The sequence below is a fragment of the Micrasema longulum genome, unplaced genomic scaffold (assembly GCF_059751315.1).
Source record: "Micrasema longulum isolate JH-2025_06_02 unplaced genomic scaffold, ASM5975131v1 h1tg000570l, whole genome shotgun sequence".
Lineage (NCBI taxonomy): Eukaryota > Metazoa > Arthropoda > Insecta > Trichoptera > Brachycentridae > Micrasema > Micrasema longulum.
The window spans coordinates 1757230-1778906 of NW_028277766.1; the positions used below are offsets into that span (position 1 = coordinate 1757230).

Here is a 21677-nt window from a genome sequence, read left to right on the forward strand (position 1 = left end):
AAATGTTTTTTTTTTTTATGAAAGCAATGACTTTTTTTTTTTGTCTAAGGATTACTGTTTTATTATTATAGTAAATTCATAATTTAAGTATAAAATGAACATTATGCATATTGATTTTAACTAATTTAAATTATAAAACAAAGTTAATCTATAATAAAAATAATATATTATGTTTTCTTGTATAATTTGTATTTGTGTGCAATAAGTTTAAACATACATGTATTTTTTTCAGTGTACATTGTTTTTATAATTTACACTCAATATCTATGTCGCCGCCACATTATTAAATCAGCCACTCAATTGGACGGCACGGCTACGCTGTTCGTTAAATGCCCGCATTCAATTGAATAGCTAGGCCGTTCTTTGAATAAATTAAGATAGCGCAACGTTTAATGTGATTGGCTGGTTAAAAGCTAGCATTTTGGAAACAGCTGAACCAAAAGTCTTCAGGTTTGGTTAGGATAGGTAAATTTAAGTAAAAAAATTAACTAACCTAACTTCTCATAACAAAATAAATTAAAAAATAAAACAATTATTATTATTGTTGTATTAAAATTAAAGAGACTAGGCGACGTTCAGCTCTTTTATTAAACTTTGCTTTCAACATTTTGGCCGAGTGTCCATAAGTCATTCAATTGAATGCCGGCATTTAATGAACAGCCTAGCCGTCCAACTGAGTGACTGATTCAGTGACGGCGACATCTATATTATCTCACGCATTTGTCTATGATTTTTACCAGTCGTTTTAAATTCAGAGTGTTCCTAAGATGTTATAGCATAATTGTGTAAAAGTTCTTACACAAATAATTTCTCCGTAACTTTTGCCTTTTCGTGAAAATTTTGTGTAGTAAACCACTGTACATAAAAAAAAATTATAATCGTGGTACTGTCCTAATAGCAATTAACAGTGTATAAAAATATATTATGTACAATATTATTTGTAATGTAAGGTTGTTTCATAAACATTTTATTTCTAAAACAAAGACAGTCATTTTATTTTAATCCTACCTACCGTTTTAAAAGCCATCCAAAAATTAATCAGAAATTATCATTTGAAATAAATTAATATAAAATAAAGTTAGATTAAATACCAAATGTAGATACTGCCTTTACAGATTACTAAGTTACCCTCTTATTCTTTGGCAATAAGACATGTACGCAAATTTCAACATAACCATTTGTTATGTGAAAACAAAAATGTTTGACGTCTATTGATCAGTCTTTTTGCCTACCATCAAGATAAGATGTCATGGGTTCGATGGTTGACATGAAGTATCTATTTTTAAAAAGTACTGTTGTTTAATATTTCATAACCCTGGACTGACTCCTGAAGCGCAAGACTAATAACTTTACCTTCATGCAACTTTTTTTTTTATCGAGATACACCGCCATCGATATACCAATGCATCGTCCTATGTACCATTAGGTGCAAAAAAGAGAATGATGATGAAGGGTAAGAAGAAAGAAGAGGATCAAGCTAGAGATTAAGAAGTGTTTAGTAGTAAAGCACAATTAAAATGGCTTAATTTTTTTTTAAAACAGCCACTATTTTTTTTAAATTAAGGAATGAAAAATTCTTAATAAATACATAAAAGAAATAAACATTAGCAAATATAACTTTATTACAGCTGTAAAAATCTTAAGAATATACAATTTTACAGCATGGCATTATCAATTAATTTACATACATAGCCACTATGCAATACTTTCATAATCATATTTATTACAGATTATTATAATAATTAATTGTTAATATTATGTAACAAATCAGTTTTTTTATCCTGTATTAAAAATATTCTAATTATTTTGTTGTATTTTCTTTAGAAATATAATCTTTGGAAAATCAACAAAATAAAAAATTTATACATACCTACATATTCCAACAATAATAATATCAATATAAAGTTTATATTTAAAGCACTAACTTTGTGGTTATTCATTATAATAAAATAAATAAAACAACTTTGTTTTTAACCACTAATTTTTATTTTTCACCAACCGGTTTCAAAGCAAACAAGCTTCTTTGTCAAGGTTTACGTATAGATGGCAATTCATTTAGAAAATTACTAATCCAGCCGATATAAAAGGATAAGGACAGTATTATGATTAGTAAAATGCGTTTTATAATTACAATTACATACTATGTATATACATTCTTCACATAATATATTTCTTATTTGATTATAAAGTTATGGATCCGAAGTCATCATGTTTTATGTTACATATTTTACAAAAGACAATTTTAAATTTTTACAAAATATCTAAAAATTGTAAAATGATAGACATATTTTTATAACTATACTATAATAGTAGATTTTTTTTCATTGGAAAATTAAATTTATGGGTGAAATATATTTCTAATCAGTATGATACTAATGTTGAGAATGGTTATATTAACATTATTAGACAGTCTGAGAAATCGAGTCCTGTATGCGGCATCAGGCCTAATAAAACTCTGATGTATGTTGCGTCATTCACTTAAATAATTTGTTATAATAACTTTTAAAACAATTTAACTATGTGTTAAAGGAATTTTGGCAATTTCGAAATCTGGATGACCACACAACCTAAAATATGCATTTTTCAGCCAGATCTAATATTGAATGATACCTCATTCAAACTTCGAATGAATGAGGTGACATTCTGTATTAAGACATATTTTTTTATTACAGGCATTTTTAAATCAATGACTTTACAAAATTAAAATACTTATGGATTATCCACTTGAATTTATTTAAGAGTAATTAGATTTCTGGAGGCATTAATCTTCCCACCAGCATCTATACTGTAAGATTTTTTTAGTGCTGTGTGTGTTTTCTGCAAATCGAGAAATGTAATTTTTGAGATTAACACTGTTTTCAGAAAGTGTTTATTGCATTTTTTTTATATGAAAGCGGCTGTCTGTTTTTAGCAGAAAATAGAATTGACCTTACTGCGCCTGATAACACCAATATCTAATTTTTCCAAAATTTGACCGGCATAACTAAATTCAATTTTACAATTTTTTAAAACTGAAATAATGAAAACATTGTATGTTTGCTAAAGTTGGAGCAGTCCCATAAATACATTCCCTCTGAAAAATGGCACAAATTGATTTATTGAAAATGAACAGCACTATTAAATTGACATTTAAAAATTAGAGCAAAAATATGATGCACATCATATTTAAACCTTTTTTAACCAGTTATTTTAAAACAACACTAAATCAGAAATTTTTCAAACAATAGCATTAAAGTTTCTCAATAAAAATATTAGGTACAAATAAAATATTTTTATAATTTACAAAACTAAAATTACATCACAGTTATTAAATTAAAAAATGATGACATTTATGCTTAGCGAGATTCGGGACAATGAGGGGGTTCATTTTCCAGGAGAAACTGTGCAAAAATAATTTCAAATGGTCAGATATTAGAAACATCACTTCGCATCGTTCCAACAGAAGCAATATTAATTAATTATATACATCCAGTTAGAGAAATGTCCATAAAGTATACAGTGATTGAAATATTTTAAAATCCCGTGTAAATAAATGCAGGAAAAAAACATGTAAAAATGCCTTTTCTGTCATGATATTTTATTTGAAAATTCTCTCATAATCCCAGATAAAATAAGTTGAATAATACTCTAAATGCATCAAAACCACTTCAAAGTGAATTAAATTTTCACTGTAATTCAATTAAACCTTGGGAATATTTCAAAATGCTAGTCACCTGTCCTCATACAAATTTGTATTGAAATGACCAGCGGCAGCATGCCGAAATAAATCTAACAATAGATTGATTTATTTATCAGTTTGGAGAAACACTTTGAGCTGGACGTATGCCGGTTTTTTATTTTGAATGTAAGGCGGGATGTAGGACTGTGTAAAGTACCTAGCGGCTGCAGCCCGCTAGTTTGTGTCTTAGGCCTTAAACAAAAATTTACTCATATACAAAAAGACACAGATAAATGGGATCACCTACAAAAGATCAAAGTCAGAATAGAAATGGCACGAGACTGCTTTTTCAGAATGGGTGACCTCCTTTTCAGTAGAGACTTCAATTAGGCCTCAAAATACGAATTGTACGATGTTACGTCTTCTCAGTACTTTTTTACGGCATCGAAACGTGGACACTCACCCGAGCCACTTCAAAAAATATTGAAGCCTTTGAAATGTGGTGCTACAGGAGGATATTAAAAATCTCCCGCTCCAGCGGTGGACAGAGTCTGGAACGATGACGTTCACCGATGGATGAAAAAGATAAAGAGGTACTGAAGGCCATTAAGAAAAGAAAACTCAAGTATTTTGGGCATGTGATGAGTGGCGAAAAATATAACATTTTACAAGTCATTCTACAGGGAAGGATTGTAGGAAGCCGTAGTGCAGGTAGAAGGCATATCTATAAGCAAAAGAACTTGTGTGACTGGTTCCATTGCAGCACTCGGTCCTTGTTAGGGCAGCTGCCAACACAAAGCAAGAATTGCTGCGATGATTTCCAACCTCCGTCGGGGTGAGGAAATAAGAAAAGAAAAAAAAAATTAAGTTACATTCTCATGTAATTTCTCATTGTATACCGTTGATCTTCCTGCATATACGGATTATTAACTTGTTCTTGGATAGGAAGACCAGGTTCTGGATTAATCAAATAGTTTTGTTTTTCCGCTTCGTGGGTCTTGAGATGTAGTTTAAGTGATTGTTTGGTACCGTAGCTCTTTCCGCAAATATTGCACATCATGTTCCGTTCCCCGGAATGCTTGAGCGTGTGGTTCTCTAAACATTTCCTGGTGAAGAAGGAGAGCCCGCACTGCTGGCACTTGTGGTTTTTCTCCTGAAGGTGTACCCTGCGAATGTGGGCGCGGAGATGACTACCGAGTTTGTACTTGCACGGACACTGCATGCATTTGTAAGCTTTCTCCTCACGCCCGTGTTTCTCCGCTTGATGTTTAATTCTAGAGAAGATTAATTCACTTTTTTAAATTTTTTAAATATTAATACATTTACTATTTAAAAAATAAAATTTCAATTTTTTTCAGAATTCAGAATCAAACACATTATGCATACTGCGTTTATAATTTATGCTTCTTTTAGCACCTGGTGTTCATCCAATAATCTACATCTCAAATTAAGTAAGTGCAAGGTTATGACATTTTTTAAAGGTATTTATTAATTTAGGCCATAGTTTGTTCTATGCTGATCGATGAACAGTACTTCATTGTTTTTCAATCTACAAGTCGGAATATTGAATTTTACTTGTCCCAGTAATGATGGAACATCGATTATACCATTTAGTATGCCCAACATATATATGGAGTCAATATTAGTTATTATTTATATCACTACAGAGATGGGTAGAATTTTTTTTTTTTTTTTTTTTTTTGTTTCAAGATTATGGATATTCGAGCGTTTACAGGGCTTATGACCTGTCATAGGTTGGGTTCAAGTGGCCACTTTTATGTAGAATTCTACAACATTCCCCATTCCGCCAATTGCAATTGCAGAGCCATCTGCAGGCGATTACTAGTAATTAATTTAACTCGAATAGAGTCTTAGCTACATAAATAAAGTAATTTGCTTTAATACTTAACCTCAATATCAAATACATAGATGGCGCTCCAAACGCGCTAGCGAAAGCTTTCCCTGTTTCATGACATATATACTAAAACCAAAAATGTCACCGATATGGATATTCGCTAATAAGCGGAATGGGGAATGTTGTAGAATTCTACATAAAAGTGGCCACTTGAACCCAACCTATGACAGGTCATAAGCCCTGTAAACGCTCGAATATCCATAATCTTGAAACAAAAAAAAAAATTCTACCCATCTCTGTAGTGATATAAATAATAATATACCTACTCCCCCTTGGGATAAAAAAACCCAGAATTGTGTGTGTATAAATATGTAAATATATATACATACCAAAAATAATATTGTGTAAAAACATGATCTGGTCAAAATTAAGTAAATAAAATTGCAGAGCCATCTGCAGGCGATTACTAGTAATTAATTTAACTCGGATAGAGTCTTAGCTACATAAATAAAGTAATTTGCTTTAATACTTAACCTCAATATCAAATACATAGATGGCGCTCCAAACGCGCTAGCGAAAGCTTTCCCTGTTTCATGACATATATACTAAAACCAAAAATGTCACCGATATGGATATTCGCTAATAAGCGGAATGGGGAATGTTGTAGAATTCTACATAAAAGTGGCCACTTGAACCCAACCTATGACAGGTCATAAGCCCTGTAAACGCTCGAATATCCATAATCTTGAAACAAAAAAAAAATTCTACCCATCTCTGTAGTGATATAAATAATAATATACCTACTCCCCCTTGGGATAAAAAAACCCAGAATTGTGTGTGTATAAATATGTAAATATATATACATACCAAAAATAATATTGTCAATATTAGTTCTACGTTTTTGTAGACTAGAAATATTTAACTTTGACTCGATTTCAGCATAAGAATAATTATCTCTCTCTAGTCCAAGCATCCACGCTATTTTTCTAAGCAAGCGATGTTGGACTGATTCAATGTGATTTATGCGATTGACAGAATGGAGACCAGACCACGGAGGCATATTCTAGAAGAGGGCGAACAGTTGAGCAATAAAGAGTTTTGATTGTGCGGACATTAGTAAAATCAGAGGATATTCTGTTAATGAAGCCAAGTAATTTCAGTGATTTATTTACTGTATTATATATATGCTCGTTGTATGTCAGTTTATAGTCCAAAACAACTCCTAAATCTCTGATGGACTTGACTACATCAATTTTCGAGTTTTCTAATAGGTACTCGAAGGAAATCGGTTGTTTTGTTCTATGAAATGACTATTATGATATTTCGCATTTTTAATACATAGTTCGAATTTATTGACTTTACACCATTGGTTAAAAGAGTTTAGTGTCTGATTGAAGAAGAAAACAGTCTTGTAAAGTTTGAATTATTTTGAGAATTTTGTTGTTGTCCGCGAAGAGCCAAAAACGAGAGTAAGAGAATGATTTAGCAACATCATTAATAAACAAATTGAAAAGCAGGGGTGCCAAATGAGCACCCTGAGGTACACCCGATGTAACATCAACACTGGTTGATAAATAGTTATTTATCCGAACATTTTGTTTCCTACCAGTAAGATACGATTTAATAAATGAGAGTAATGGATCTCTTATTCCCAAGGCATGTAATTTACATATGAGAAATTTATGATCTACTTTGTCAAATGCCTTAGAAAAATCTGTAAAGAGAACGTCAATCTGCTGACCATTTTCAAGTGCTTTGACAATAACCTGGGTATAATCTACCAGGTTAGAGGTGGTTGATCTGGCAGATCTAAATCCATGCAGTTCATCGATCAGTATATTCTTAAACATGGGCGTGATTTTGCTAGCAATAATAGCTTCAAACATTTTAGGGATACAAGATAATGTTGAAATTAGTCATTAGTTGATATAATAATGGGTTATAATATAATGAACCATATCCCACCTGTTATTATAAGTATTTAAATTCTCCCCACAGATGTTACATTTGAACAAAATTTTCTGTCCCTTGTGCTGCACTTTCACGTGTGTGTTAAGATTCGATTTGTTCTTAAATGATTTGTCGCATAACTCACACTCGTGTCGTACGTCCGTGTGGGTTTTAGTATGGAACATGAAACTCTTTCTTGTAGCACAAATTTTACCACAAATATCACAGATGTGATTTGGGTAGTGCTCTGGCATGTGTTTCAAGAGCTCTCTGAAAATATAAGGTATTAGAAAACTAGTCACATTTTTCTTAATAACAATCTTTTTAATTTTCAGATAATAAAAAAATATATTTGCGTTCTTATGATTTACCCTCATTTTAAGGGCCATTTTCAACGAGTTGTAAATAACTCACTTTTAGAAAATGGGAATCAAGTTGGGGCAGAGTGGGATTCGAACCATGGACCTTTGATCTGCGAGTCCGAGACACTAGCCACAGGACCACAATCTAATTCAAAGTTTTTCGATTTTAAAGTTTTGTATTTCTGAAATAACTCCGCATGTGACGTCAGAGGTTCTCTTCCGCTTATTCTCGGTCAGTTCTACCGATTGGTCCGTTGACGTAACCGTATTACTAATGTAAACCAGATATCTTTCACAGCTCTCTAATCTTATCATCGGTTGATACATATGAACCGTCATTCAAAGTAGTTTGTTTTTATTAAAATATTATTTATATCGGTTGATACATATGAACCGTCATTCAAAGTAGTTTGTTTTTATTAAAATATTGTTTATAATTTTATTCGTATATTTTCAAGAAACTTTGCAGTACAATTTAATGCTCTCATTTTTACCGCGCGCAAGAAAACATTTTTCGTATCCAGTTTCCCGTAGGGCTGAAGTTCCTCATTGGTACTAAACTAAGGTGGAAATTTGAAAAAAATTATAAAACAGGAGTAAACTTACCCAAAAAAACTGAATTCTTTATGACATATTTCACAAGTCCTGTCAGTATTGTCTAAGGCGTATGGAAGTGTTTTTTGTTCACCAACATCAAACTCCATCTAAAAATATTAAATTTGAAAAAAGCTTTTTTGCTTGCTTTTTTTTAGCGATCCCTCTCAATGGCATCAATGTAACAGATATGCAATATTATAATACACAAAACCATTATTTATTTTACTTTTAAAAAATAAACTTACTCTGCGGAAGACTATTTTTGTGGGTTCGATTTTAACAGAATTGAAGAAATCATCATCGTCATCGTCGGAACTGTCTGAACCCGAGTTAAGAACATTACTGGATTTGGCTGTTTTAGTAGGAGTGCTATTGGGGGGTTTTATTTCATCTGTGAATATTTACTTTTATTATTAACATAATAATAAATACTTGATAAAAAATCAATCATAAGTAAATTTTATAGTACTACTGCAATCATGCTATTTCTCTTCAGAGCGGATGAACCGCCACGCATATCCATCTTGGCATATATCCAAGCTTTGATATGTTTTTAAGACCTTTAACGTGACATCCTCATTCTACATTTCCTTCGACTCTCGCCATACATATCAGTTTAACAATTCTTCTAGCATCCATTAGTTTCCACATCAGGGGTGCGGTGAGGTTTTCGATGAAGGAAGCAGTCAGTTGATACTAGGTACGTAAGTAAAATTCACTTATTATAGTACTTTAAAATGACCTAATAAGCGATTTTATGCCATAATTTCAACATAAAAGAGTTATATTATCAAAATACTATTTTATGTCAACCGATTTGAGCGCTCGATTGGTTATAAAACATTTAGAATTTACATTTAGAATATTTATTTATGCTTTATTAAGTTACTTCATAATATCTTAAGAACTAATATAAACTTTTAATAACATTACAATTTTTTTTATCAAAATTTCTCAATGACCAATTTTTTCAAATTAATTTAAAATATTCCGATCTTTTCTATCCCCTTTATTTCTTCAGGTAACTCCAAATCAATGTCCAAATCAATTACAGCTTCAATCCCTTGTACAATGAGTTATCAGTTTTGAGATTCTGTTTTTCTTCTCATTGGTAATCTTATCTTTTTTTATACCTTCTTTCATATGTATGACATTGTTGGTGAAATTTTATTATTATTTTTATTTTATTCATTCCCTATGAAAAATAAACATGGATTGATTTGATCAAAATGCTTCCATAGAGCTAAAACTCCTATGCAGTTCCATATTTCAGAATTACATGGAATGCAGTAATTTTAACTTCAGTCTTCACCTGTGTAACTGTGTAAGCAAAAGGTTACGTGAGGGGTTGAATTAATGTACATCGAACCTATCGCAGATCGCTTTGATTAACAACAAACTAATTTAAAACATTTCTTGCATTTACTGAAAAGATAAAGCCATTTTTATTACTAAATTGGTTGCAACAGAGGAGGAAAACATTTTAGAGAAAGTAATGTAGAAGTGTGGGCATATACAGGGCTTATGACCTGTCATCGACTGGTTTAAGTGGCCAGAACTGTTTTTATTAGATAAAAAAATAGGTGCTGATTGTGCAATCAAAATTTTTGTGAAGCATTGAAGCATTTAAATCCAATCTATGGATGGACCTCATTTTTCACGGGCATCTTAATAACCCTTTTTCAATATTTTTGACAATACCTATTCCAGATTTGTACTCAATATTCATAACCCACATTTATTTTACACGCTGATATTTTGTGAGGAAAGAAATCTTTCAAATATCATACCTTTTTTTCTTACTGTAAAACTTACAATTTTCTTTAAACAATAAACAAAAACATATTTAAAAAATTAACTTTACCTTCATTGAATGATAACTGGTCTTCAAAATTTTCATTGTCACTTTTTCCATTAAGTGAAGATGTTTCATGTAACTCTGCTTTAATCTTTTCTGAACTATTTGTGCTAGCTGCAATTAAAAACTAATTGCTAGTATATTTAAATATCTTCATCAAACAAGATTTAAAATTAATATTCCTTAGAATGTAAATACCTATTGTTTTATGCTTTTGATCATCTATTTCCAATACATCGAGACATTTTACCACTCGTTTTTCATTGCATGTCAACTTATAATCTGCAAAGTAAAAAAAATATTTTCAATTGAATACAAGTCATCTTTTATTTTATTGAACTACAATTTACTTTATATATTATTTTAGATATTGCAATAAATATAGAAAAAGGACACTGCAATACAGTATACCTAAAATATTCAACATGTTACCAAACAATATAAAAAATACTGAGTGAAATACATATAGGAGTGAGACGTATGCTCAAATTATGGCTAATCAAAAAAAATTTTTTTTTGGTGATACTTTTTAATTTTTAATAATGTTATAAAATATGGTATAATATGTAATGTTTTTCAAGTAGAATGATTATTTATGTAGGTTAAGTGTGAATAATCGAAGCAATTTATAAGAACCTGCTGACGAGTCGTATGTATACGACTTTAATTTAAGACTATTATGTAAATATTTTTTTTAAATAAACAAAAAAATAAATAAATAAACAATAAGCAAATTATTCTAAAAGTGACCTTCCTTGGCGCATTCTGGACGCTTTTGCAAGAGAAGAGAATACTTTTTAAGCGAGTATTTGCAAAAATGGAAATCTGTTGCCGGTTGCAATCATGATCGCCCATGGTTGCCACAACAACATAACAATGCTATAATTTATTGGCTATTGCGAGCACGTGCTCACATACCTGTGAAATTACAAAGCAGTTCATTTTTACTAAAACCATTTATAACCTGGAAATAAGAATAATGAACATAACTTAGAAGCTCTTAAAAAATGTATTACCTAAACGATATTAATACAGGTATTAGAAATTCGTTTATTAAATAAATAAATAGTTAACAAACCACCGGTGGTGATAGGTTTCTGAGTATTGAGGTAATCCTTAGAAGATTGTACACACAGGCGGAAACTCAATGTGGCTCTCAGTCTACGGACACAATCTGAACAGATGGATCCATCATTTGATGACAACTAAAAAGATAATATTTGTATAAGATATTTTTTTCAACAAAGATGAAGCTCCAAATTTATTGCAACAGAGAGGAAAAACATTCTTGAAAAGGGAATATGGATGTCTAGGCAATTACAGGGCTTGTGACCCGTCATCGGCTGGTTTAAGTGGCCACTTTACACACTGCGTAACATTCAGCATTCTCCCTATGTTTAAACATCCACATTTCCTCAACTCTTCCATCTGAATGATGTAATAACTTATATTTACATATAAGTTATTAATTTTAAAAATACTCGGTACACTTCCACATACTTCCAAATACTTGGTACATTAATAACTTATAGGTAAATATAAGTTATTACATCATTACAATGGAATTCCATCAAGAATTGTCAATAAATAATTTAAATGAAATCTTCCATCTGACTTTTGTGAAGTAAAAGAGCTGAAACCTTAATGAGGAAGTTCAGTGTTTTTTTTTGAATTTTTTATTTGTTGATAGACTGTTAAACTAAGTCAAAAAAAATTTTTTTTAATGTTTATATATCGTATTATCGGCGCTACGATTTTTCAAAGTTTTGTATTTCTGAAATAACTCCGCGTGTAACGTCAGAGGTTCATTTCCGCTTATTCTCATTCAGTTCTTCCTATTGGTCCAGAAGCGACAAGCAGACCAGAAATCTTCCATAGCTCTCAGATCATAGGTTGATTCACATGAACCAGTGACGTCATTTAAAGTAGTGCGTTTTTATCAAAGTATTTTTTATTATTTTTTCTGTACATTTTCAAGAAACTTTGTAATAAAATTTAATGCTCTAATTTTTACCCCCGAAAGAAAACATTTTTTGTATCCAATTTCCCGTAGGGCTGAAGTTCCTCATTGATAAGGGCGATATTTAAAAAAATAAAGAAATATTTGCGTTCTTGTGATTTACCCAAATATTAAACATTGAGGGGGGTTTTTTAACGAGTCGTAAAAAACTCACTATTAGAAAATGGGAATCAAGATGGGGTAGAGTGGGATTCGAACCACGGACCTCTGAGCCGTGAGTCCGAGACACTAGGCCATGAAAAAATATGAATTTTTATTCATCTGAATTAGAAATTTAGAAACTGGTATGTTTGTAAGCATTGATTATAATTTTCAATAGTGACAATATGCAACGGCGATTGGATTTGAAAAACATTTCTCTGGTATAACGGGCAATGCTTATAACAAGCAAATTCAGTTGATCCCGTCTTCCTCTAACCAAGTGTGGCTGCATTATAAATAATCATTTAAACTTAAGTCAAAGTGCTATTTTTAATATTTTCCCTATAAAGTCTAACTCTACCTTAAACACTATTACTCCCTCCCCAACCCTTAGAGACACCCACTAATTTGGTCACTGTTTCTTTTACATATTATATATATATATAGTTGGATAATTTATATAGCGCCATTTTTGTGAAAATCACCTCAAGGGCGCTGTACAATTAATAAATATCCCAGTACGTCTTGCAGCTACAGAGCGCATGGACGGTTGGGATTCTAGTTCCTCGTTTTCAATTAAGATCAATAAAAAATTATAACAGATAGGAGCTAGATTACAGGACGTTTTGCAGCTACAGAGCGCATAGACAGTTAGAAATTTAGCCCCCATTTACACATTTTAAAATTATGCATGTTTAGTTATTAAATAACCCTGAAGAGGGCAACGTGTTGTTGCCGAAACTAATCAGTTGTGTAAATTAATAAAGTGGTTCATAAAACAAAGCTATTTTATTTATCTCTCAAAAATATTATAAATAACAAAACCACTCGTCTAGGATCCTGGTGCTATTTCACACACAGAACTCTATTTTTCATCCGCTCATTACTAAAAAAAAATGAGTGGGTTGATTTGATATCAAACATACTTTTTTAAAATTATTATGGATAATTTATATAGTTCCATTTTTGTAATATAATACCTCAAGGGTGCTTTACAAAGTGGATATATAAAGAAATAAATTTAATTTCAACTTTTTTAATTCTTAGTTTAAGCAAAACAATTTACTTTGTTGTCACATGCTACGGATTTATTCCAATGATATAGAGAACAAGTGGGTTTTAAGTTTTTTCCGAAACATCATTCACTCTCACAGCCTCGCATCTCTGCTGGGAGATCTTTCCGTGTCATAGGGCCTGCGACCGCAAATGCGCATTCGCTGAATTTAGTGCGCTGTTTGTGTAGAGGTATAATAACTTTTCCTCTCGACATAGATGTAGCTGATCTAAGTGTGACATCTGTCACCTAGTTCCTCTGGAATGCAAAGTTCCCTTAGATATTCTGGAGCAGATTTGTGCAGTGACTTATACATAAGCCAACAGAGTTTGTATTCCACCCTCTGTGGAAAACGTAGCCAGTGTAATTCCCGAAGTAGTGGAGTGATATGACTGAACTTAGAGATTTTAAAAATAAGTCTCGCTGCGGCATTGAATACAGACTGTAGGCGAGTCATTTTATTCATTCATACCTACAACCAAGTTCCATACATAGCTTTACACAGGTTCTGAAAATTATTGTAAAACATTACCTCTGCTGAAAAGCAGGTAGCGAGCATATCCGAATACACTTCAGACTTCCCGTGGTACAAGTACGGCTTCACTATACTTCTCAGGCTGTTAGTAGACAAACAACATTGGCAGACATCTGGTGACTCCGGACCCGGTACATCAACATGCTGAAATGCCGGGGCACTAGTGATGGAAGAAGCCATGCTTATTGTTTACAAATTGCCTACTTTAGTTTTCGGTCATCAGATATTTTTCTACACTCTGTTTTCATCTTAAAATTGACTAAAAAATTCCAGATGTTATATTTTATGAAAATCCAAGACTTTTTATCTATATTTATGATTATTATACATCGCGCACGACTGTTATTTTATAACAAAACTGTAACTGAAGCTACAACGAAAACATTCAAAAGAGAAAAGCCTTTACAGATTAAATATTATTTATATTTATACGGTATCATTTACTTATTTATAGTGAAAAAAAAATATGTACAGATATTGGAAACGGATTGTTTCATAATAGTTTCGTGATGATTTAAGTACGTTTTAAAATTATTTAACAAATGAAAATATTTTTAGGTTTTATTGACATATTTTTTTGACAGTCAGGGCAGCCAATGTACGAAAACATAAAGCTTCTTGTTTCTTCTGGTTTCTTGGATACTTTTGAGTACAGTTTCATGTTACATTATGCTCTGTTCTCAGATCGGTTTGCTATCCACCTGCCAAAACTGACAAAATTGGCACTAAATACACACGTTTCTGGCAGTTTAAATGCGGTTTATTCTGTTTCATAACCATGAAACGGAATTGACTTTTTAACTCAGCCTTTCTCTCTTTAATTTTCTTTGATTTTGTCTGTGGATTTTGTAATTGTCTTCGGTTTTATCTGATTTTATCAATTTTCTGACAGCTTTTGGACGGAAGTAAACGGTTTACGTATTTCTGTTAAAAGGTTACAATTCCTTCATTAATTAATAAATTCTGTTAGATTAAATTGGTATAAAATAAATTAAAAATCGTTAGAAGCCTGGATTTCACAATGGAGGTCGACCTTTGGCAAAAATCTTCAATCGAGCCTGGTCCAAGTGCCGGCCTTTTACCCACGATCGACGAATCTAGCGCTTTAGGTCCCCAAGATCCTAAAGAAAGGTATTGTTACCTGGATATTAATATTTAGTGATATAAAAAGGTTTATAGTTCATACTGCGTCACTAGTTAATTTAATAAAAAATGTTGTCAGTCATTTATTTGCGTTTTAAATTGTTGATCTAATACAGAAACATGAAATTCTCAACAACGACATCGATGAATTCTGCTATTTCGTTTGTTTTAAAAAAATTAAATGGCTGTTGGGTAATTATTACCCTGTCTTGTTTATCTTATCTTGTCACCCTTATCTCAACTCATGTACTAAAACAAAAGCACGGCTGATAATATTATGATAAATCCTTGTGATAAATGTCACAGGAAGCTTCATTTCATAATAACCATATTGATCATAATTCCATTAATAACTGATTATCTCCTTTAAACAAAATCTATTCTAGTTTGATTCCAAACAAACCATAACGCCGTTTCCCCACAGTGTAAGGCAGAAAGGATAAAATGCCACATCACTCTTTGTTTTTGCATACAGACCTCGCTTCCTCTGCATTCATACATTTTCTCATGCACGTGTGCCAATTATTCCGACTCTTGACATGTCCATCTCATATTTTTTGGTTTTGGTCATCCCACGTCTTTCTTGATCTTTCTCGATCTTTCTCGTTTTCTGCATCAACTTTTGCATCGTCAATCGTTTTAGCCCTTCTTTCGCCTTTTTTGGACAATGGTTTACACAATGCCGGCCTCGTAGTATAATTAATGGTCAGTGCGTTAGCCTGCCATACAAGAGGTCTCGGGTTCGATTCCCGACATGGTTGATATGAAGTTTTTATTGGGTGTTTTCATACTAGAATATTTCATAGCCCCTGAACTCGTACCTGAAGCGTAAGACTGATCATCTTACCTTCATGTAACGAAAATGATCAAGATACGCTATGATTGGTGTACCAATGCAGTGCCCTATTCACCATTAGGTGCGGAAAGGAAATGATAATTTTTTATTTTTTAAGGAAAAACAACAGTTGTTATATAAGAATACAAAACATAAAAAATAGTACATACATCCAGTTACAGCTTTTCACAAATATAATCGAGAACATGTTACACAGTAAAGAGAAAAATAATATATTATATAAGACATGAGAAAAAAAAAGAGCTCGTAAGAAGGTTAAGGGATGATGAAATAGAGTGGAGAAGGATTTTCATAATATAGTTGACCAATTCATAATTTTGATATTATAATAAAATAAACATAATTAAAGGAACATAAACTTATTACACACTGATGATGATTACATAATGCACGAATCTTGACATTTGGGGATCTATCGTACATAGTTTTACCACTCATTCGTCTGAGAGATCGCATTTCAACAGCATTCAGCCTACTTTCATCCTTGTTTTTCCAATTCTACACATAAGGATCGGCTCCAGGATTCCATTGTAAGCTACTTATTTCAGCTTCAATGACAATAGTAGCAACGGTAGCCGAAATATCGGATCGAATCCAACCTCCACGGAATCACCCAAAAAAGATGAAACATACATTGATAACAGTGACCATGAAATATCTACACACCTAGGTATAATATATAATACCTTTCCTATCATAATAAATATAGCTGATCTGCAGGCTTCTTCTTTCACAATTTCGTTTCGTAAGTGCGTTCGTTTGTCATATATCCATCTTTGTTCTAACGCAATCAAAACCATATCTCACTATTGTTCCCTCTCATACGACACTAATTAATTTACGAAACAAATTAATTTACAAAAATAATTAGTTACAGCATAAGGCCACTGAGCATTAGGCATCTGTGAGCAAATTCATCTGAAATGCCTAGTTTTTTGAAGATATTCCGGAGCATTATTATTACATTGCTCTCTTAAGATTTTGAAAGTCTCAATCGAGTCACCATGTCGCATTCGCTCTTCCCGTATGCTCGAAATGAGTTATTCTTAAATCATTTTTAGGTTAATCAAGGTTCTAGATCAAGTGGAAGTCCGAGTAGAGCGACTCCGCAAAGATGCGGCAAGAATCGAAGAAGAAAAAGACACATTACTTGCAACACTTGATGCCATTAAACATTCCGAGTGGATGCTCGAACTAGATGAAGGTGAGGCAATACAGCCAATGTTTTTTTTTGGCTTACAAAAATAATTGAAGGCATGCAACCATCGATGATATAATATAACACATTTATAATTGAATTCAAATTACTTTTATACGATTTTTATTTCTTTATCCTTACTGATTTTGTATTTTATTTTATAGTAAATATGCCAGTTTTGAAGATGTTGCGAAAGAAATAAAACTAGTAACGGGCTTTTCCAAATTTTATTTTTTATGTATTAAAATGTACAATACAGCACTACTGCCAATTACAATGTACATAAATGATGTAATTATAACATGATAAAAAAAAAGCACAATAGATTATTAAGGTTCATAAAAACAATAGTAAACAAAAATGAATATGTCACTAATACACATTATGATACATAGTTAGAGAGGAAGAGTCTAAAACTGGTAATCCCAGTATGGAAAAGATCCACCTCTCTCGGTAGGCTGTTCAACAGACCAATCATTTTCCCCACAGGCATCAACAACGGTAAATTTGTCCTGCATTCAGAAAGAACAAATGGTCTGTGTCGCCTAGCTCTTAAATAGTTGCTCGGTACATGTTATTTTATGCGCTTCAAAATTTGTCGGTTTAAGTATTATTCCTCTTTTATTTCTTTAATAATTATATAGAACATAACATATTGTTGGATTTTTATCAAGCCATGATAAATTTAAGGATCAACAGTTTCTCTTTAATTTTGATGATTCCGCTTTGTGCTGCTGTGGATATCCTAATCAATCTTCTGAACACAGCTTGTGGTTTTGTCCCTTTCACGCTCTCTATGGAAACCGAATGGAGCTTCTCGCTATTATCCATGGCCCTTTTATATGTTGTATCGGATTTACAGATCTGGTGGGTTCCAAAAAGAATTTCTAGGCTTTTAAAATGTTTTAATCATTTCAGCAAATTTATCGTTTCTAATCAATTTAACCCCAGTCAGTTAAGAATTCACTTCCCTCTTTTCCTCTATCCAATGAAGTACATATTAAGTATTTATGGATTACCGTCTTTCGGCGTGAATAGCGCCAACAAACGGTGTAATATTAATCGGCAGTTGATCTTCGTACGAACATCTAGCTTTATGTGCTTTTAAATCTTTTATTATAGTTGAATGTGAAGATGTTAAACATTCCTTGGGTCGTGTATTGGATCGGTGTTTGACAGTAGAGGCCCGAGTCAGTACCAAGAGGGATCCACAACAGGAAGAAGCACTCAATCAGGTTTATCTTTGTATACTTTTTTCTCGAACTGATAAATAATTTATGTGTCCTGACGGATGAAATGAGTGTGTAATAGAACCAGAACCCTGGACGAATGTTTTCAACCTGATGGCCCTCTCGCATGAAAATCCCGTAATAGGAAATTGAGTGGATATAAGTTCACCTCGTAGTGTTGTAGGGCTCGTTCGCCTACCATGCTTGAGGTCCGTAGTTGGATTCCTGGCAGAGTGCTTGTGAAATATTGGTTTCAAAAGTGGTTCTGTACTATTTGTACTTGTTTATCGAAGCTACAAAATTTTACGCAAAATAATACAGGTCTTGAATCAAACTTACAAGTCGTATCATTCTGGGTGTGGATACTTGCAAGCTATATTTTATTCTGTGATAACTGAACAACAGTGTATCATTCTATGACATTTATTTCAAATTCCATGTCTCTGTTAAGGTAAACCAGTACATCGATTCCCTCGTGTTGTGCGTACGAGATGACCCAATCTCGGCGCACATCCGCTGTCAGTCCTTCATGGGAGCTTGCTCTTCACAAACGCAGCTGGGATCCAACCTGGGAGTTGGCCAAGTGGACACGCATTTCGAAAGTGTGATCCTCGGCTGTACAGTAGACGACCAGAAAAAAGTTAAGAAACGTCTCCAGGGACTCCTCGACTACTTTGCCCGACTTAACGTCCGAAGCACGTAAACCTTCAAAGACTGATGACCAAGGAAGCCTTGCCAAACTATCCTTATTGGCGTTTAGTTAAATCTCCGCTTTGTTGTCTTAAATTTTCCTTCATGTGTCTCAAATCAGTCAGTGTAATAATATTTCACGCTTAAAATAGATCTGAAGGTTACTAAACATTATCTACTTCTTTAAGGAAATTCGAATCATTACTATAAACACATTTTTGTGGTTGGCGAATCTTTTATATTGGTCAACAATAAAAGTTATCTCTTTTTGGAATTGGTTTACTGGTTGATAAATTATACCTTAAATCAAAACTGTAGAAGTCTTTTTGATAATCTTGAATAATTGTGTTTGTTTGCACAATTTTTCCACTTTATGAAAATGTGTATTATATAATAGAATAATTAATATCCAACATCATATTTCTTAAAACACCGCTTCCTACCGTATGCACCGAAGAAGACTTGTGATATTTAGTACTTAAATGTTTTTGTAACATCACCTATTGGATCCCTTGCTTTTGCAAAAACCTGCATTGTAGATATTTTAAATCTATTTAGTTTTCCCTTATTTTACTGTAAATAAAAATGAAGTTTTGTGTTTGTTCCTAAAAATCTTTTAATTTTCCAATCTATTTGGCTAATCAAAAAATAACTCACTGAAATGTCCATTCGACTTATATTCAATTTTGTTTTTCTTTTATCCATTCTCACTCAAAACAGCACTAAACTTCCTTATTAATTTAATTCTTCATCTATGTATTTTACTGCCACCAATATAATTCGTTTTAAAATAATACAGTTTGTTTTTACCAATAATTGACACTTAAACGTATTTTGGTACCCTTTATTACTGGAAATATTTATACATAAATAATATATATCGGGCAGATCCTGTTATCAGTTTTTTTTTCAGATTTCGGTCGTATTGCTCATTATCAAAGTCAACATAATATCAATGAAGGTGATGGCTATCCGATGTGAAATTTTAATGACCCAGAACAAATTAAATTTTTCCCATATTTTAATTTCTTTATACACTGCCTCGGAATTCTCTTAGCTGTAGAAATTTCCCCACACTTGATTAATGATGCTTGCATTTGTTTGTTCTACCTCAATATTCAATTAATTATGTATAACTTTGAAAGTTGTAAAAAATCGTGATGTACATACACATACATAATACAATTAGTCCGTAATTACTACTTATCGCATACACGCTTGTTTTTGTGATTGTAGTCACATGTAAATATAATATGTACTCTGCGCATTCATAAAGAATACATTACCTGTTTCTAATCTATCGTCATCATTATTTTCTATATAAAAATTCTGCACTTAAGTGTTGCGTCTTTTTACTTTTTTTAAATGCCTTATATTTTCTTTGCAAATTACTTACTATTCAGCTCCTCTTTCACTGAAGTAAAATTATCTTGAAAACAAATCTGTATATTTTTAATGCATGTGTTTATCGTAAGACATTTGATTATGGTTGAATTTTTGTTTTTCAAAATGGTTTTACCTGCTCTTTAGGAAAGACGAGGACCCTGCAATCAGTAGGTATCCCTGTATGTAGCGGCGAACTTTGTGTGTGGATTTTAGACTGAGTATAAAAGACAATATGTTGAAGATAATTGCGCTAATGATAGGAATGATGGACTCATTTTGGAATGCCCTCTTCATTTATTTTGTGTTAAATAAATTATATATATTTCAATAAAACTGTGTTTTTTTTTTTACCCAATTCACTCATTGACCGAAATGGAAAATTAATTCCATTATTCATTTGTAAAGAAGTTCATATTATTTTAGAGGAATGTTGGTTATAGAGGATGTTTTATTTCAGTTGACTAACAAAAAAAACTGTTTTAAAATATGAAAGACGGCTGTAAAAAGAAATGATTTTGAAATTTATTTTAAAACAGTGATAAGTTCTTTGTATCATGGTGTTTTCACACTGGAATGTTCCATAGTCTCATGTAATAAAAATGATCAAGATACGCTGCGATTGGTGTACCAATGCAGTGCCCTATGCACCATTAGGTGTGGAAAGAGAATAATTATGATATATTTTTATAAAACCTTAAAAGGTTAAGTAACAAATTAACATCCTAAATAAGAAGGAAAAAAGTGTAAAGCGTTGATTTAAAAGTCCTCACTGGGATAACCTGTTCTAGGGCGTACTGTTCGGAGTTTAAAATGTTATTAACATTGCTCACATGACACTTAAACATTTTATTTGTTAAATTGGGTTGTGGTCCTGTGGCTAGTGTCTCACACTCACGGATCAAAGGTCCGTGTTTTGAATTCCACTCTACCCCAACTTAATTTCCATTTTTTAATAGTGAGTTATTTACAACTCATTGAAAATGGCCCTCAATAAATCCGTCAAAAAGTTACGAGTGGAAGAGCCAGTGCCCAGCCGTCCCCCAGACCATGGAGACTGCATAATCGACCTGGAGCTCTACCCCAGTTCTGGCCAGGAAACTAAAGTCAGCCGTGAGTCCTTTTCGTCTTCCAAACAATTTCTTATC

At 32.4% G+C, this 21677-nt stretch overlaps 2 protein-coding genes across 3 annotated transcripts; one reads left to right on the forward strand and one right to left on the reverse strand.

The window, feature by feature from the left end:
* Nucleotides 1–2886: 2886 nt before the first annotated feature.
* Nucleotides 2887–14712, reverse strand: LOC148280554 (uncharacterized). Its single transcript, XM_088228193.1, has 8 exons — nt 14028–14712; nt 11359–11485; nt 10479–10562; nt 10287–10394; nt 8668–8813; nt 8432–8529; nt 7479–7733; nt 2887–4932 (listed from the first exon to the last, which is right to left on the reverse strand). Exons 1-8 carry the CDS (start codon nt 14208–14210, stop codon nt 4527–4529), a joined length of 1407 nt encoding a protein of 468 aa, XP_088084319.1. The 5' UTR covers nt 14211–14712; the 3' UTR covers nt 2887–4526.
* Nucleotides 14713–14890: 178 nt separating this feature from the next.
* On the forward strand, nt 14891–20865 carry LOC148280555 (BAG family molecular chaperone regulator 2). Of its 2 annotated transcripts, none has more exons than XM_088228197.1 (4): nt 14891–15161; nt 17091–17233; nt 18350–18462; nt 18908–20865. In XM_088228197.1, the coding sequence occupies exons 1-4, from the start codon at nt 15052–15054 to the stop codon at nt 19157–19159; spliced, it is 618 nt and encodes a 205-aa protein (XP_088084323.1). In that variant the 5' UTR covers nt 14891–15051; the 3' UTR covers nt 19160–20865. The 2 variants fall into 2 exon arrangements, with proteins under 2 accessions (XP_088084323.1, XP_088084324.1); XM_088228198.1 differs by having other exon boundaries at nt 14909–15161; nt 20060–20865.
* Nucleotides 20866–21677: the final 812 nt, after the last annotated feature.

What these genes read in the sequence shown, in the direction of transcription:
- LOC148280554 (XM_088228193.1), bottom strand. Translation starts at nt 14,210, where the DNA reads ATGGCTTCTTCCATCACTAGTGCCCCGGCATTTCAGCATGTTGATGTA. An exon ending in GAAACCTATCACCACCGGTG is followed by an intron (nt 10,563 to 11,358) that starts GTTTGTTAACTA and finishes TTTACTTTGCAG; the next exon opens with ATTATAAGTTGACATGCAAT. An exon ending in TTAAATACTTATAATAACAG is followed by an intron (nt 4,933 to 7,478) that starts GTGGGATATGGT and finishes AATCTTCTCTAG; the next exon opens with AATTAAACATCAAGCGGAGA.
- LOC148280555 (XM_088228197.1), top strand. Translation starts at nt 15,052, where the DNA reads ATGGAGGTCGACCTTTGGCAAAAATCTTCAATCGAGCCTGGTCCAAGT. An exon ending in GATGCTCGAACTAGATGAAG is followed by an intron (nt 17,234 to 18,349) that starts GTGAGGCAATAC and finishes CTTTTATTATAG; the next exon opens with TTGAATGTGAAGATGTTAAA. An exon ending in AGGAAGAAGCACTCAATCAG is followed by an intron (nt 18,463 to 18,907) that starts GTTTATCTTTGT and finishes GTCTCTGTTAAG; the next exon opens with GTAAACCAGTACATCGATTC.